This window comes from Pelodiscus sinensis, chromosome 27, assembly GCF_049634645.1.
Source record: "Pelodiscus sinensis isolate JC-2024 chromosome 27, ASM4963464v1, whole genome shotgun sequence".
In the NCBI taxonomy this organism is placed as follows: Eukaryota; Metazoa; Chordata; order Testudines; family Trionychidae; genus Pelodiscus; species Pelodiscus sinensis.
Genome location: NC_134737.1, coordinates 15,499,254 through 15,517,010, shown reverse-complemented (window position 1 = coordinate 15,517,010; position 17,757 = coordinate 15,499,254). Strand labels below are relative to the sequence as shown.

Genomic DNA, 17,757 nt, shown 5'->3' with positions numbered 1-17,757 from the left:
GCGGGTGAAGAGGGTGCTGTGCTCTTGCCCACAGGGCTGTAGGGTGAGGACAGGAACAGAGTGGAAATCGAATCGCCCCCCCCCCCCACACACACACTCTACAGCTTAGCTGACAGATGGAGACTCCCCTGCCAGCGCTGTGCGAGGCTTTAGCGCGCACACAGCTTGGCCCCGCCTGGCCAGTGCTCCGGGTGCAGGGCCTTGGGGATTCCAGAGGCACTCCAGCCAAGGGCTGGTTCTCTGCCCTGCGCCCACTTGGGGGTATGGAATGTGGGGCGCATCCCACTCCTGGGGGAAGCTGAAGGGCCAAAGCAGGGAGAGGGCAGCAGGAAGGGGGCATGGAAAAGGCAGGAAGGTGGGCAGCAGAGGTGACATGTGACCGACCGTTGCCTGGTGTCTGCCTCCGTTCACCAGCCACGGCAGCTGGAAAAGGGACAGGAGATGGGGGCTCTGCGGGCTGAGAGCTGACCCTGCGGGGGCTGCTCTGGCCCCATGCGCAGCAGCTTTGCCCTGCCACCAGCCTTGCACACCCGTCCCCATTGCTGGCTTCTGGATTCCCCTCCACCTACTCACTGCTGAGGGTGGGCAGCTGGTGAGCAGGGCTCTGGCCTGCAGTGGGACCGGCCAGCACCCATGGGAGGGGAGACAGCAAGTGCAGGACAATTTGCCCTTGTAAGGGGAAGTCAGGACACCTGCAGGAGGGCTTAGCTATGGGACTGTCCCCTTAATAATGGGACACCTGGTCCCCCTCATTTGGGGGCATGATTTTGAAGCCCAGGACTGGGCAAAAATGGCGCAACGTGTCAATGCTCCTCTCGGGGGGGCTGGGGCTGGGACCCCCGTTCTCCGCCGCTCCTGAGTGGGCAATGCGAGTCCCCTCTGGCCCCGCGGCTCTCCAGGCAGTGCAGCGCGTACAAGGGTTGCCCTGGGCACAGCGAGGGCGGCTGCTCGTTCAGAACTGCGGCGCGGGGGGTCTGGGTTGCAGCCCGCGGGGAGAGGGCGCCGGGGGCCGCTCGTGGGATCGCCACGCGCTTGCGGGGGGCGGGGCACGCGTGGCAGCCCCCGGCCGGGGCGGGGCGGGGCGGGAGGCAGCCGGGCCCTGGCCCAGCCCCTCGGCAGGCCGCGTCTGCGGGCAGAGGGCGCTGGCGCCCCCCGCAGCGGGGCCGGGTTTGGGCTCCACGTGACTCCGCGGAGTTTGACAGAAGTTTGAATCGCGGCTCGGTGCAGCCCGTCGGGCGACGCGCAGGAGGCAGCAGCCGGCGGCGCCCCCCGCACAGCCCGCTCCGAGCCCGGGCTCGCCCCGCAAGGCGACACGCGCCGCGCCCAGCCCTGCCCGCAGCCGCACCATGTCCGAGCCCGCAGCCTCGGCTGGCGACAAGGAGCCCGGGCAGCAGGTACCGCCGCCCCCCTCCCTGCCCCCGCGCCGGCCGGATCCCCCCGGGCCTGGCTGACCCGGGCTCCCGCCTTGTCTCCCCTGCAGGGCCGGTGGCTCCTGGGGCTGCGCTGGGGCCGGCTGGAGGAGCCGCTGGGCTTCGTCAAGGTGCTGCAGTGGGTGAGTTTGCCACCGAGGCTCGTTCTATTTCGGGAGCAGCGAGTGACGCTCCTGCCGAGCAACGCGGCGCTGGCTGGTGGGGGCTGCTCGGGGGGGCTCTGAGTGTGGGAGCAGGGCAGGACCGGCGGGGGACCGAGCAGGCGTGGGGCTCCCCCCCCCCAAGGCGGCCCTTCCACGTGCAAGGAGGGAGAGTTTTTGGAGGGGGTAGGACCTGGCCTCAGCCCTGCTCACATTTCACTGGGGGGAGAGGGGGAAGCTGCTGCGGGCTTTAACCTTTGCAGAGCTCTGATCCTGCACATACCAGGCCTGGGGGCTGAGCTCCCGGGACTCGCCTGCCTCGCAGAGACCGGACTTTGCCCTGCGTTGGACCCCAGTACGCAGGGTTGAGTGGAAGAGGGACCCCCCAACAGATCTGCCTTCTCCCACCTTCTGATCAGTGGCTCCGGTGGCAAGCGCTGGAGCTGGCTGGCGGCAAGGCCGAAAGGAACATGCCTTCTCAGGGCAAAGCTACGGTTGTTTCACAGTGTCTGCGCCAGGCTCCAGTTTGCCCCAAGGCATTGTCGGCGGGGGGAGGGGGGGTACATGCACCACCTCCTTCAAAAGAAGGTGTTGTCAGCAGGCTGCTGAGAGCCATGGCTCCTGGGTTCTAGTCTTACTGACTCTGTGACCTTGGGCAAGTTGTTTCGCCCCCTGAGCCTCAGCATACCCATCCATAAAAGGAAGCCATGCACCCACTTTTCAGCCATGATTTGCCAAGGCTCTTGTGCACAAACTGCCATGGAAGAATGGCAGTATTCATAACACCGCTGGGCGTTCCAGTGTTTGCAGAGAGAACTGTTTGAAGGGTCTTGGTTTCATGCCTCAGGGCGGTGGCACAACCGGTCAGCATGCTCAGAAGTCTCAGGGGTGCCGGTGTGAGTCTGTATCTGCAAAAATGGCGAGGCAGCCGGTGGCACCTCAGAGACTGACTGATTTAGTAGGAGGGCATGAGCTTTCGTGGACACCACCCACTTTGTCAGACGCAGCTCTGGTGCGGTGAATGCATCTGATGAAGTGGGTTTTACCCATGACAGCTTATACCCTGATAAATCTGTTAGTCACAGGACTCCTCGTTGCTTTTGTTCAGCAGGTGGTGGTGGTGTGCTGGGTCACACTCATGGGCCAGGGCACAGGGAAGCCAGTACTCGACAGATACCATGAGAGTATTCAGTTCTCCCATAGCACACCTCAAGGCCCCTGTTTTACAGCTGGGAACAGGGGAGGTGACTGCAGGGCTAGGAATAGACCCACATAGACTCACCCCACATCTAGCCTCTCACCCCCACAGCCTCTGTGCCCTTGCTCGCTTTGGGTCGTGCACACCTCATGGCTGACACCTTTCCAGACCTGCTCAGACCCTCCTTTTTGGGAGCCCAACTTGAGACAGCGGGGATCTGATTTTCAGAGGTGCTGAGCGCTTGCAGTCCCTATGAAAGTCAGTGGGCACCACCAGCGCTCAGCGCCCCAAGTCAAACACCCCACAATAGAAGCACCCAGAATCAGCGTGCAGTCTGGGGAACATTGGCCTCACTTCTCCCTTTGCCAGGCTCACAGGTGTAAGGTACCTGGAATTCGCACTGAAATCAGTTGGAATGGAATGTGTTTCCACAGGCTGCAAGTTCAGGCCTTCCACCCAATAGGAGCAAAAGGGTGTAAATACCAGAGAGGGAAAGGTGTGATTGAGGGCCTTGGAAGGGGCAGGACTAGGAGGGACACTAGAATAGCAGCTGAATGTCAGAAAACAAAGGGTAACAAAGGCCAAGCTCCTCCAAGGTGTTTAGGCTTCATGGATGTCCAGTATGTAAGCTGGGGGAAGGCTCTGCCCCCAGAACCCCTGCAGTAGGCCTTTTGGGGCGGAGTGTTGCTGCCCCCAGCACCCTTTCCCTATTCTCCAGGGCTGGAGAGGCAGGGCTGACCCAAGTCACGTGGTGCACCCTCCTCCAGGGCTGGGGAGGTTGGGGCCATGCCGTGCGCCCTCCGACCTCCTCCAGGGCTGGGGGCATGGCACACGGCCTCCGACCTCCTCCAGGGCTGGGGCCATGGCACACGGCCTCCGACCTCCTCCAGAGCGGGAGCCATGGCACACGCCCTCCGACCTCCTCCAGAGCTGGGGCCATGGCACACGCCCTCCGACCTCCTCCAGGGCTGGGCCATGGCACACGCCCTCCGACCTCCTCCAGAGCGGGAGCCATGGCACACGCCCTCCGACCTCCTCCAGAGCTGGGGCCATGGCACACGCCCTCCGACCTCCTCCAGAGCTGGGGCCATGGCACACGCTCTCCAAACTCCTCCAGGGCTGGGGCCATGGCACACGCTCTCCAAACTCCTCCAGAGCTGGAGCCATGGCACACGCCCTCCAAATTCCTCCAGAGCTGGGGCCATGGCACACGCTCTCCAAACTCCTCCAGGGCTGGGGCCATGGCACACGCTCTCCAAACTCCTCCAGGGCTGGGGCCATGGCACACGCCCTCCGACCTCCTCCAGAGCTGGGGCCATGGCACACGCTCTCCAAACTCCTCCAGAGCTGGAGCCATGGCACACGCCCTCCGACCTCCTCCAGAGCTGGGGCCATGGCACACGCCCTCCAAACTCCTCCAGGGCTGGGCCATGGCACACGCCCTCCAACCTCCTCTGGGCTGGGAAGGCTGGGCCTCTGACCTCCTCCGGAGCTGGAGAGTCCGTGCCGCGTGGAACGCTCTCCTTCTTCCACCAGTGCTCTGGGGCTGGAGAGGCTGAGCTGCACCGGGTCGGTGGCGTTCCCTCCTCTGGGGCTAGGGAGGCTGGGACCATGCCGCATGCCCTCTGCCCTCCCTGGGGCTGGGAAGAGAGTGTGCCGGGCCTGCTCCCCTCCTCTCCCTGTGGTTGGGAGGGGGTGCATGCTCACAGCTGGAGGAGGGGCTGGGGGCTTGCCTCCTCCAGCTGTGCCTTCACCAACCGCCCACGTTGGGCTTCAAGTGGAAGTTAGGAGCCTAAATACCTTTGAGCATCTGGGGCATAGAGCTCTCGGTGGTCTAGCTCTCAAGGGAATGGTGGGAGACACGCTGCTTTAATCATTGAAAATTAGCTGGGCAAAGCCCTTGGGAATATACAGTGAGGAACAGTTCTGCACCGACTGGCAATGGCCTAGGTGATCCACGGGCCTGCTCTGCCCCTTACCTCTGTCATTCCCTCCCTGTGCCGTTCAGGATTTGGTTCCGCAGATGGGTCCTTTCTAGCTGAAGTGGGAACTCCCCAGAACACAGACAGTTGTTTTTCTTCCTGTTGCTCATGGAGCCAGAGTTCAAGGTGCATGAACTTAACCAGAGCTGAGTGTGTCTGCAATGAGTTACCAGAAAACTATTCAGAAGCCGCGTGCCAGGGGAAGAGAAAGAGAAATTCAACTCAGAACCAAGAACAGGAAATGTCATTTGAGTCTCGTAACCATTTCCTGCATGGATGAATTACAGTTATGGGGGGGGGGGGGGGGCGGGGGAAACAAGACATCGGTTTATTGGGCCTGTAATTGAAAACTGATTTGGGGTTGGAAGCAGAAAGGCCCTTGAGCATCATCAGTCTGGGAAAGGCCCTTAGCTGCACGGCTCAAAGAGAGACCTGGGCATGGGCTGTGTTTTGCAATGAGACAGGATTAGGAAGCTTGAGGTTCTTGTGAAAATTCAGATTTTTCTTTTACCGGATTCTCTGCTCCTGCCTACCCCGCCTGCCTGCATGTCTCTGTATCAACCACTCTGGGGACACCAGCTTCTCTGGGTGGGTCTGTGGCGACAGAAACTCTTCCAGAGATCCCAAGGTGCCTGCTCACCCCTCCACAGGGGCAGGTAATCCCCACTGAGGTCAATGGGGCAGGGAAGAAGCATTTCCAGCGCTAGCTTTCATGGGAATCCATCCAGGTCCCTTTTCTGCCTGGGTCAGTCCCGCTTCCCCCACCCACCCCTGCACTGTGCACCTCGGCTGCCAAGCCAGCGCAGAGCCTCCTGGAGTGCGCACAAGCTGGCCAGCTCACCGGGGCAGTGAGCAATGTGGGGAAGGGAGCCAGTAAGAAGAGATCTCTGGTATGGAGCCCAGCCAGTGTGTGTTGCTGGCACAGATGGGCAGGGATGGAACAGAGGAGCTGAGCAGGGAGGAGGAATCACTAAGCACATGGGCTGTCTGTCAACTGCTCTGGCAGTTACTAGGGCTGTCAGCTGTTCATTGGTGGGGATCAGGCCCCGTGGAGCCCTGACAGGAAGCGCTGGGGCGACAGATCTCTGGAACAGGGAAGCTTAATTAGCCAGCCACATGCTCACTGCCTTGGGTGCTCAGGTATCCTGGTGCTTTGCTGCAGTCAGTGGGTCTGTCTGCCCCTGCAGCTCAGTGCATTCCTTGTGAGCAGAGCCCTGGGTGCCCCGGCGTGCCCAGGGAGAGGGTTGGCCCGGTTGTCTCCAGCAGTGAGACAACTCTTGCTGTATTCAAGCCATGATGCCTGTGTCAGTCCCTGTTGTTCGTGGTGCTTAGAGCAGCTAGTAGCTGGCGGTGGGTGTAGTGCACAGCAGACACGGATGCTGTGTCAATAGCCCCGCCAGCCTGGCGTGCTGTCCCTTCTGATAGCTGCCTGTGCCAGTCCCTCCAGCACCAGAGCCTGCAGGCCTTGTTAGGAAGAATTATGGGAGGAGTTATCCTGGCAGTGCCGATATTCCCTGGTGCAGCTGGGTGGGGGAGGGATCTATCCGAGCAGGGATCAGTGAGTTAAGACACTGGGGCTGTATGCCCAGCACTTCTCCTCCCTGCCTTTGTGCCCGTGGCTAGGCAAGTCACTTCCCTGCTCTGGGGCTCATTTCTGCCCTTTGTGGCAATCAGTGGTCCAGCTCTGCAGCTGGAGTAACCCAGGGTGGCGGTGCTGATGTCCGCGCATAGGAGGGGCACGTACCAGTGGCGGGGGAGGCCCATCTCGAGACGGGCTAGTCAGGCAGCATAGCGCGTAGGATTCCAGCAAACCCACCTGGGGAGAGGGGCTGGCACAGAGGGCTGCTAAGGGGGCGCAGAGAACTTTCCCTGCAAGGCTGCCAGCGCAGCCAGCTCCTGCCCAGGAGCACAGTGACTGAGAGCTCTGGGGGTGGCTTTCCGCAGGCGGTCACAGGCCAGGTCCCACCAGCTCCATATCCTAGCACCTCTATCCCAGCTGCACTCACTGCCCCTTACCGGACCTTCCTCAGACTCTTCCATCTCCAGCTGGGTCACAACCCTGCCTGGTTGTCCACCTCTGCTTCCTCCTCCCCGTTCGCCGCTGCCAGGGGAGGGCTCGACGAGCGGCTGCGTGGGAGGCAGGGTGATCCTGGGATCTGTGTCTTCCTGGCTTCCTTGCGTAGGGTCCTGGCCCCAGGTGACAGGGGTGCCGGGTGGCTATAGTACTACATTGCAACAGTGAGGAGGTTACCTTGATGAGGACGTGTGGCTGCTCTGTTGTTATGTTGCGATGCCCCACATAAATTCAGGCGTATTTGCCTGTGATCACTGGGGCCACCTTGTGAACCCAGAAGAGCTCCCAGCTAGCACCTGTTGCATGTGGCTAGTTCATTATCCCCAGCCGGAGTCCCTCTGACTCCCAACCCTTTTGCTTTTCTCTTCCAGCTCTTTGCTATTTTTGCCTTTGGATGCTGCGGCTCGTTTAGTGGGGAGACGGGGGCCACCGTGAAATGCCCTGATGATGTGAACGAGATGACTGCCATCTCTGTGCAGTTTGGCTACCCTTTCAGGTGACTGGGGACCTGGTTGGGCACTAACCCAGAGCCTGCTTCCTCTCCGGTTCCCTGCCCCTGGAGATGGTAATGAATCCATCGGAATAGAGAGACCAGCCTGACTACAATGCTTGTCTCGGTGGAGAGAGGTCCTTGAACCCATATCCCACCTACCCCCTCCAGGCTGCCCAGATGAGCACTCTTCCCAAACCACCACACTCTGCTTGCTTCTATTGCCTTTTTCAAAAAAGAAATACTTTGTGAGGTGATGTATTGTCAACCCATGGAACTCCCTGCTGCACCATATATCTGCTAGAACAGGAGTCTCACTGCAGGTTTTTCTGTAACTTTAATGCTACCTGAACAGACTAACTTACCTGGGAGTTGAAGGGTGGCTGATTAGCTGCCCCTATGAAAAATGACTCCCATTTGGGTTTTGGAAACCCTTTCTGCAGTGGGTGTGGGCAAAGGGAGGGGGAGGGCTGGCTGGGATAAGGCTTTATTACCCCAGACTAGCTGCACAGGAAGCTGTGAGGGAACGGATCCAAAGCAACAGCCTTGGCTGCCAGTAGAGTAGGGGCGGGTCACTCTGCCTGCTCCCCGGGGTGGCAGTGAAGTGGGTGCTATGCAAGCTTGGTTGCAAAGCCATTGAGACATTTTGGAATGAACTGGTGGGGAGAGCCAGTGAGAGGAGTTGCCGGCCGTCCCTTCCCTGCTCTGCCAAAGGCCTGTCTTATGCAAGGCTCCTGTGGCCACCTGATGCACCATAGCCCAGCTGCAGTGAATGGGTCTGTCTCCACTGACGTCAGTGGAGTTGTGTCCTTTCACATCAGCATGGTCTTGACTTGCTCTGAGAGGTAAATGCTTAAAATGGTGCTAGCTACAGTTGACTTGCCTCCCTAGGGCTCCCAGCATGGCTGAGTGCACTAGGGTTACTAACCTTTGAAAAACTCTGTGCAGAAAGAGGAGGTACAGCCAGGCCTGAGAGGTAAATAAGGTTAGGGCCAATGGAGAAACCTCCCCCTCCACCCAAGGCGGGTCTCTCACCTCCAGAGTGGAGGCCGGAGTTGGGCCGTGCTTTCTCACAGTGCGCGCCGGCAGGTCATGGGTTTGGCGTGGCTGTTTTCTCCCTCTCCCATGTCATGCGTTTTGCCCAGTAACATGGACATACTCATTGGATGGGGACGAATGCAGTGTTCTGCATGGGCCCTTCTCAGTCCTCTGCTGGAGACTTAGAGACCTCGAAAGCAGCATGCTTGAATACCTTTGACCGCATCTGTGTCCTGGAGACAGACTACCCACGGGAGAGCTGAGCTGATCCCGTTAGCCCTTCGTCCTGGAGAGCGGTTAAATACAGACCCCTCGAGCAAAGGGAGCCCTTTGCTCACACCACACTGGGGGGGGCTGCAGGACAGAGGTGAAACCTTTGGGACATCGTCAGGCTGCATTGTATGACTGACTGCACGGATAGACCCGAGATCAGTTCCTACAAGAGAGGAATTTGTGCCACTATTGTCAGCAACGCTTCAAAGGATGATTAGGCACCTGCAGTTATTGTCGCTCTGATCAAACCTGGAAGGGCTTTTGGTCCGCGTGCTTCAGGAGAAATGCTGATCACTGGCTTGGTCAGGAAGAAATTTTTCTTTCCTTGGCCCCGCCCCCGGCACAGCATTGAAAACAAGGCACTTGTCTTATAGCGTCTTGCATTGGTCACTATTAGGAGATGAAGATACTGGACCAGGTAGATAAACCATTGATCTGTTCCAGTCAGGTAGATTCTCTGCAGGCTGGAGGGCTCAGAGCTCCTCTTTAATCAGCGAATGTGGGTATCGGGAGAAAACCGGACTAATTCAGAGGGGACTGTTTTAACTCCTGGTAGTCCATCGGGGTCAGTGTCACAGCTACGACTTTTGAGTGTGCACACCCTAAACTCAACACTCCGGTCATCTGAAGAAGAGGGCTGTGCCCACAAAAGCTCGTGATCCCAGCTACATGTTTTGTTAGTCTGGAAAGTGCTACCAGACCCTGTGTTTTTTTTAAGTTTATCCTGTACAGACGAACTCAGCTAGCTCCTGAAGCTACAACTTGCAAGTGCTGTTTCCAGGGCTGGCTGCTCCCCTTGAATGTACCCCTTCAGGTGGGAGGTCTTGTGCCTTTACTTCCCTGTGGTGGACTCACATGGTTCCCTCAATCAAATATTGGCCCCCAAGCAGAACACCTACAGCACTTCCCCTGACAGGTCTATATATATATGGGGAGATATACCTATCTCATAGAAGGGAAGGGACTTTGAGAGGTTATCAAGTCCAGTCCCATGATCTTGTGGCAGGACCAAGCATCAGCCCTGACAGATTTGCCCCAGATCCCTAAATGGCCCCTTAAGGATTGAACTCACAACCCTGGGTTTAGCAGGCTAATGCTCAAACCACTGAGCTAGCCCTCTGAGCAGGCTCATACCTGTGGGCTGGCATTCCGGACAACCAGACTGCCACAGCATCCGTCAGCCTGCACAGCAGGAGCCAGGCATAACGTGAGAGATGGATCAAACAGGAACCAGTCTGTGCCTATGGCTGTCTTATTCACTGCCACGGAGAAGCCTAGGACAGCCTGATTGCTTCAGTTCCACCAAATGGGTGTCTGTCTGTCTGCCCCCCACAACGTGTTCCCTGACAGCTGCGCCTCTAGGCAGGGAGACCTTTTTAACTCTGGTTTCTGTGTGGTTGGTTGGCTCCCAGCAGAACCAGTCTTGTAACTTGGCTGGAAGCTGGAAATAGCCTCACAGCCACTAGCTTAGGCGCCGTCTTGAAATGACCGGGCAGTTGCTTATGTGCAGCCAACGTGTTGCCTTCCTAGCACCCTCCTGTTAAACTAAACCTGCTCACGCAGACAGCGATTGTCCCAACCACGCACCATGCCAGCAACCACGTCACATGCAGTGTTCATAAGTCACCCCCACCCCCCGGGAGCGTCTGCCCACATCCTTCTCAGCACCGTGCAGAGCTCCCTTGGCTGTAAACTTTCCAATGGGGCAGCTGGCTGTGGAAAATATCCCTCCATCACCAGGGGAGAGGGAATATACTGCAGGACCCGTCACCCCATGCCTGACTGCTGCAGGCTTCAGCTCAAGAGTCAGGTACAGGCCATTGCTAGAAGCAGGCTATGGGTCCTGATGAGCCGATGCTCTGTTCCATGATGGCCGGGCTGGCATTGATCCCTCGGCTCCCAAAGCCGGGAAGGCTTGTCAAAGCGAGCGCAGGACTAGCCCTGTTTGTTAGGGATCAGCAAAAGGCCTCTTGGGTGAGCAGAAAAGAGGCCAGAATTAGACTGAAATCCACGCTGCGAAGCTAAACCTATGAAAAGTGTGAACATGGCTATATCTAGCCACACATCTTGGCCTGCCTGCCAACATTCGATCGCTATAAATAGAGGCACACCTCTGATCTCCACTGAAATGCATCTGACTAGGAGCACGGCTAGGAGGCTGGGGGTGGGGAGCGAGGAATGGAGTACTATGCTACTTAAATAACCGTGACAGTCCCTGCTCAATAGGGACAGCTGGCAAGAGAGTGTGGTGAGGCCTTGAGCGTACAAGTGCTGTCGCTAGCCGAGCTCCTGTATCTACAGGGCCTCCGACATATGCTAGATGCCATCCCAGTCCCCAAGCTCACACCCGGGAAAGCAGGCTTGACTGACCGGGTCAAGTCTTCATCCACCATCCTGTCCCAGGTGGGCTATTGCCAGTTAGGTCCCACTCCGGCCTGGGCCTTGCTTTCTCAGTTTCCAGCGGTCGTGCTCAGGTACCAGCTAGGTGCTGTTGTAGTCTCAAGAGAGCAGGGCCAGGGTCAGGTTGAAGAGAAAATCCCTCTTTTCCTTTGAAGTCAAAACCAGGAAACTTTTTGCCCCGCAGTGGCTGTGTCCTAGTCAAGCATGTGGAAGTTACCTGTGTCAGTAGCACCAGGGGGCTGCTGCGACAAAGGAGAGCTACCCGCCTCCGGCAGGGTGCAGTCTGATCAGAGCGTTCGCAGCGGGATGCTGGTGTCCTCTGATGGCTCCTAGCAGCTGTGAAATGAGTGGGTGGGCGCCACACCAGAGCTGAAGGGACAAGTCACAAAACCCTTTGCTACTGGCTAACTGGCTGCATTGCAGTCTTAGCAGAGACGTGGTTGGACACCACGGTGATGGGCAGCCGCCTGGAAACCCAGAGAGAGTGGCCAAGGACTGACTGCTGTGGAGTGGGAGCTCACTCTTGGAGTGTCGACACACACAAATCATCAAGGAGTAGTGCTGCTGGGCTCTGTGGGTTACTCCCGCCTGTGAGCACAGCCAGCCTGCGACAGGCAGGCCGAGATGGTCTCCACCTGTCCGAGAGGAGGCAGTCGGACAAGGGTTTCTCTGTGACTCTGGGACCTTTTTCCAGCCCCTTGTCCATGCACAACTCAGGGAAGGGTTCCTGTGGGTGCTCTGAGGCTGGGTGAGGCTACAGCCGAAGCTTGGGCAAGAGGGTGGAATGGGTGTGGGGGGCAGCAGGCAGGGTCTTGGTGGAAGGGGTGATGCGGAGGCAGAGCCTGAGACAGAGGGGGAAGTTGGCACCTCTGCATCCACTAGCTCCTGGGACTCCTCTGGGCAGTGGGTGCCCTGTGAGGTTCTCTGCTTAGTGTCTTAGTTTTATCCTGTCCCTGCCCCCCAACCCAGTTTGCAGGGCTGTCCCTAGGGGGGTGCAGGCCTGGGCCAACCCACCTAAGGCAGGCCCCGCCCCTGCCCTGCCTCAGTTCCACCGTGTCCCACCCCTCCCCCGAGCAACGTGAGCCGGGGGATTATGGGGCCTGGCACGGGGCGGCAGCAGGCGTTGCCCCTGTGGGTGCTCTGAGGCACTCACCGCGGGGGCAGGAGCCGGAGCGACCCGGCAGCCTGCGGCCAGGAGAGTGACATGGTGCGGCGCAGTGGAGCAGGCTGCTGGGCTGCTCTGGCACCCGCCACTGCCCCACACCAGGCCCCATAACCCCCTGGGTCCCTGCCGTCCATAGGAAGGTTGACGCGGCGGCTGCGGGCCCCCTGCCTGTTCACTTAGTCCACACCTGGGTCCATGGGCCCTCCCCCATCGAGGGGGGCAGGCCTTCGGAGACTCGACCCAACAACCATTGGCTTGTCCCCACACAACCTGGCTCCTGTAGGCCTCGCCTGCCCCCTCTCCCGTGCCGTGCCTTCCCCTGCTAAGCGCCTCTCCCCACCCCTTTCCCTGCCACAGGTTAGCCAGGATTCCCTTCGAGATGCCAACCTGCGACAGCAACGGCACCAAGCGGACGCTGTATCTCATGGGGGACTTCTCAGCCTCTGCCGAGTTCTTCGTGACCCTGGGAGTCTTCTCCTTCCTCTACAGCATGGCAGCCCTGGTGATCTACCTGCGCTTTCACTCCCTCTACGCAGAGAACAAGCGGCTTCCCTTTGCGGTGAGATCCCTGCCTGAGCCCCACGGCTGGGCTGGCTCCGAAGAGCCGGAGCAGGGGCCGGCAGCTAGGACTCCTGGCTCCCATTTTTGGCTCTGCCACAAGTCACTTCCCATTTCTTGGGCGAGGAAGTTGGGGAGCTGAGTGAGCTGTGGGCTTCCCCCACCATTGAGGCATCAGTGGTTCCCCGCAGCCTCTTCTTGTGGTGCCGTCACCTGGGAACAGACGGACGCAGAGCCCACCCGCAGCAGGCACCCTCCCCCCAATCCCAGCAGGGTCAGGGGCCAAGCGACTGGAGCCTTCAGCGTGGGTGCGAGGCTGGTTCTGGAGCTGTGGACCCTGGGCTGGGATGTGGCAGGAGGGCTGTTTGGTGCCCAGGCCTGCAGCTCACGAGAGGGAGGCGTTACAGGTGCTGGGCCACGGAAGCCTTGCAGTTCAAAACCCCTTTGCTTATCAAAGATCGGGGGAGTCACGTACATGGGGGGAGGGGGACCTGGGTCACTTGGGGGCCTGCCAGGGAATTTCGGGGCCTTTCTGGAGTATTGGCCCTAGATCTTTTGGGTGTCTGCCCTAATCCACCAGCCAGATGGGCTGGGGACAGAGCAGGGAGCGGGGGCTGGTCCCTGGGCAGGGGGTGTTTGGAGGCAGCAGGGCCAGGTGGGTTGAAGTCCCGGAGCCAGCAGAGCCTGGGCCAGAGAGAGGAGCCGCACAGAGCCGAGCCAGCACGATATTTCCTACCCGCAGGATTTCTGCGTGAGCGTCTCCTTCACCTTCTTCTGGCTGGTGGCGGCCGCAGCCTGGGGCAAAGGCCTGTCGGACGTCAAGGGGGCCACGCGGCCGTCCAGCCTCATTGCTGCCATGTCGGTGTGCCAGTTCAAAAGCACAGTGTGCAACGCCGGGGCCACGCCGGCCATGGGGCTGGCCAACATCTCTGTGGTAAGAGCCCGCGGCCACCGGCCAAGGGGGCACCAGGCCCATTCGGCCGCATTTGCACCTGGTGTAACGGCCCGTTTGGCCCAGCTCTGGATCTGGCTCCCGGGCTGCAAGGCAGTGACCACAGAACTAGTGCGGAGCAATGGTGGAGGGTCCATGCCCCAGGAGTGGGGGGGTTGACCCAGGAACCACGAGCTGTTACTGACTGAGCTCCAGGACCCATGGGCCTGTGTACACGGGCGGCCTGCGACCGGGCAGACTGCCACGTGCTGCTAGGGGCCCACGGGGCCAGCGGGGTGAGACGCCAGGAGCTGCTCACGCTAGTGCATTGGGCGCTGTCCCCTTGCCAAGCGCGCTGCCTGGAGAGGGGGCGCCCCTTGGGACTTAGCCACAAGGGGAGTAGAGGCAGCGCCTGGCGAGCTGAGGGAACGTTGCCAAGTCAGCGTGCCGCCTAGGCCTGGTGAGCTAAGGGAGGAACTCCATTAGCTGGAGAGGAGGCAGCCTCCGTCCCGGGGGGGGTGGAGCAGGAAGCTGCACAGTTCTGATTCCACCCAAGAGAGGGGTGTACATGGCCAGACACCCCCGGGCCAGAGGCTGGGAGGTCTTGCTGTGGGTGCATCCACAGTGACTGTGCACTTTGCTCTCTCCCCGACCCTCCCCTAGCTCTTCGGCTTCATCAATTTTATCCTGTGGGCTGGAAACTGCTGGTTTGTGTTCAAAGAGACCTCGTGGCACGCGCAGGCCACCAGCAAGGAGAACTCTGCTGAACTGGGAGCCATCGACAAGCAGTAAAGGTCACCCCGCCCGCCCCGAGACCTCCTCCCCCCGGACAGCCAGCACCTTGTCGCAGTCCCGCCTTTGCCCCAGCGCTGGGGGAGCCGTGGCTGCAAGGTCTGTCGTCACGCTGGCGCCCTCGGAGCGACTGGCAGGCAGGAGTCCTGGCTTGGAATCTAACTCGCTGAGGGCTCCCCGGGTGTAGTATTTCTGTTAGCAAGTGTCAGTGGTTTATGTCTGCTTTCCTGGCCCCCCTGCCCGCGGCTGTGGGATTGCTCTTCACAGATGCTGGGATGAGTTTAGATGCCCCAGGATGGGCGGGGAGTCACTCGCAGGTGAGAGTGGATGTGCTGGGGAGACCCTAAGGACCATCCCTCATGCCAGAGCACCCCCTACTGCCCAGCCATGACAAGGCAGAGGCAGTCCCAGGCCGGCAGGCAGGCGGAAGTGCAGAAAGGGAAGGCGTTTCTGCTCTTCCCTGCTGCCTGCGGCATTCTGTGTCTCCTGAAGGAAGCTGCTGGAGGGTTTTCAGCTGCTCTTGAATTCCACTTTGGCTCAGTGGGAGACCACGTGTTCGGCCACAGAATCTAGTGTAGCAGCAGCATGAGACCAGAAACCTCTTTCACCTGGAGGCCTAAGAGGGCTTTCCCCAGCTCATACACGGCGTGTGGGGGGGACGCGGTTCCTTGCTCAGGTCTCCAGCTGGGCCCTTCCCAAGGCAGCCCTTTTAGCCGCTCTCGGTGCCTGCTCCCTACCTGTCCTACAGCTGCAGCGCATCCTGATTCCTCCAGTCCCTCGTTATAAACCTCCGTGTGTGGGTGAGTGTCGTCTCCTTCGGCTCCGCGAGGGACAGCGGCAGGAGACTGACCCTGTCTGGTGCCCGGAGCCAGAGAGCTTTGCTTGCTATTCTAGGGGATGTGGCTCGTAGCTTGAGGATCTACTAGCCTAATTCAGGACCCTAGGCCCCAGGCAGAAGGACACGGCGCACGTTTTGTCCAGAGATCGTCACCCATCTCCTGCTCTGCGGAAGTATGGCTGGCCCCTCACCAGCCGCTCCGACCAGTCCTGTCCCTGTCCCAGCAACACTGAGCGCTCGGTGCTCTGAGCCCCTTTGGCCACGGGGGCACCAGGCAGCCGGCCCGACGCCCCTTGGCATCATTGTAACAGCTCTGTGCCCCGGTGCTGCTGGGCAGAACAGTAGCTCGGCGCTCAGGCCCCGATGCCAGCTTGCCTCGTTCTCCGAGAAGGGGCTTGTTCAGTGGCTGCTTTAGGGCCCTGAACGCCATAAACCCCTCTGAGCTGCAGGGCCTTGGCCTGCTCCAAAGGGCTCGCCCCCTCCCCTCGAGCCCGGCGGAACGAAGCCAGCCTCCCCTGACTCTTCTGCTCTTACCCCCCGCCCCCCCACGTGGGGGGGGCCTCCCTTCTGCGGAAGGGGAGACTGATCTTAATGGTGCTTTGTTAGCTGGGGACCGTCTGTCCAGCAAAGACCCGCTCCCCGCACGTTCTGTACATTTCCACTCCGCCAGCCCCCCCGCCCGCCACGGCACTCAGGAGCCCTGTGGGGTTTCTACTAGGGAGGTAAAAGCCCATTGAATTGGTTAACCAGCCTGGCCAGAACAGCCTCTGCCTGTGCCACCTCCCCCAGGCCTGCTGTGGACAGGAGCTGCTCCAAATGCCCCTAGCAGCCCCTGTCCGTGGTGGGCTCCGCGGGCCTGGAGCAGCCTCCTGCCCATGGCGGACGGGGAGCTGCTGCAGCCCCCGCTGATTAAACAGAATCAGGAACCAGTTCTGGGTGATGTTAACCTCTCACGTCCCTGGTTTTACCCCAGAACAGCAGAGAACTGAGTCCCACAGGCCTGCAATGCCCAGCTCCCTGTAGCACAGTCCCAGGGCCGTGTGCTGGGGTCCTCAGTCTCTTACTGTGCCCATGGGCTGCACCTCGGGGCAAGAGACGAGACCAATCTGTTGGTGGAGGCTTCTCCCACCCCACTCAGGCTTCTGGTCCTGCTGGTCCTGGCCACGAGTTCCTAGAGGCAGAAACCCTCGTGTTTCTGGGCATGAGCCACCACTAGCTGCCAAGGGTCCGGAAGGGCCAGGCTATTCCCTAATTGTCCAGCATGGGTTTTCTTGCCTCTTCTGAAGCAGCTGGTGCTGGAGCCAAGATGCCAGGCTAGATGGGCCTCTGCTCTGACGTGGAATGGTCATTCCGGTGCTCGGCGGTGGCTCTGCGGGCAGCCGGGCTGGTCAGCTTCTTACCAGGACAACCAAGCACCAAAGTGCCACCAGTACCTTTGGCTCCTGCTTCGCCTGCGGCCCGGATGGCTAGGCGGGGGAGGGCGAAGGCCAGTCCTCAGCCACCAGGCTCCGCTACGGTCACAAAGTGACGCTGCTGTGGAGAAGCCACGGCGGGGCCCCGTGCTCTCACTTCTCTCTGGCCCGTGGCAGGGTGATGGCTGGGCCTTGCTTTTGCCTCTCGGCGACGGGTAGCAGTGGCAGGCGGGGGCGGCTCTCTGCGTCTGGTACCCTCAGCCCGTGTGGGCAGCCGGCCGGGAACCGTTTCCACTGTGAGGCCTGTTTTGTTCTGTCTTGTTTATTTATTTGAACGGGGAGAGCGAGTTGTGTTCTGCTTAGTGGCACTAAGGTTGGCACCTGCCCTTTGCGCAGCACCAGGAGCAGGGTTCCTGGCCCGCTCCTGTGCCAGCCTGCAGTCCTGCATGAGTACCCCCAACCCCGGGCGCGCCTCATTGGGCCCTGCCCTGTGACAGACAGCCGCAGAGGACGGGGCTGCTTGGGCTCCGAGGAGAGGGAGGGACCAACCTTAGCTGGTGCTGGCTTTGCATTTTCCTGTAGTCAGAGTCTCTTGGCTGGGGGCGGGGATGGGGGCAGGCCTGGGCCAGTGTCACTCAGTGGAGGGACAATTGCTCCACCCTTCTGGCAGCCACGGATTGCAGCAGGACTTGGCAAGGGGGCCGTGGCCCAATACCGAGCTGTCCTGCTCCCTGGTCTCCCCCGGCCCCTCCCCAGGAGTACATTGCATGGTTTTCTGGTGCTTGTGGTTTGAATAAAAAGTGCCGCGAGGCAAAGCGCCGCTCCGGACTGGTTTCCTTTGTGCTCCCCACCCGTGGCCAGCAGTCGCGTGACGGACGACGGACAGGCGGCCTGCTCAAGGGGCTAGCCACCTCGAGGATAACAGCCTACTGTTACTGCCAGCCCTAGCTGGAGAGGTGCAGGCCCGTGCTCCTGGCTCTCAGCTCCCTGGCTTCAAACCCCTGCAAGGGGAGGAGTTGTTAGCACAAGCAAGCTG

General features: G+C 60.1%; 1 protein-coding gene across 1 annotated transcript; it reads left to right on the top strand.

Moving 5' to 3' along the window:
* The first annotated feature begins 1,140 nt into the window (after positions 1–1,140).
* SYPL2 (synaptophysin like 2) lies at positions 1,141–17,541 on the top strand. Its single transcript, XM_075909921.1, has 6 exons — positions 1,141–1,394; positions 1,481–1,552; positions 7,196–7,320; positions 12,548–12,749; positions 13,491–13,682; positions 14,343–17,541. The coding sequence occupies exons 1-6, from the start codon at positions 1,347–1,349 to the stop codon at positions 14,469–14,471; spliced, it is 768 nt and encodes a 255-aa protein (XP_075766036.1). The 5' UTR covers positions 1,141–1,346; the 3' UTR covers positions 14,472–17,541.
* The last annotated feature ends 216 nt before the right edge of the window (positions 17,542–17,757 follow it).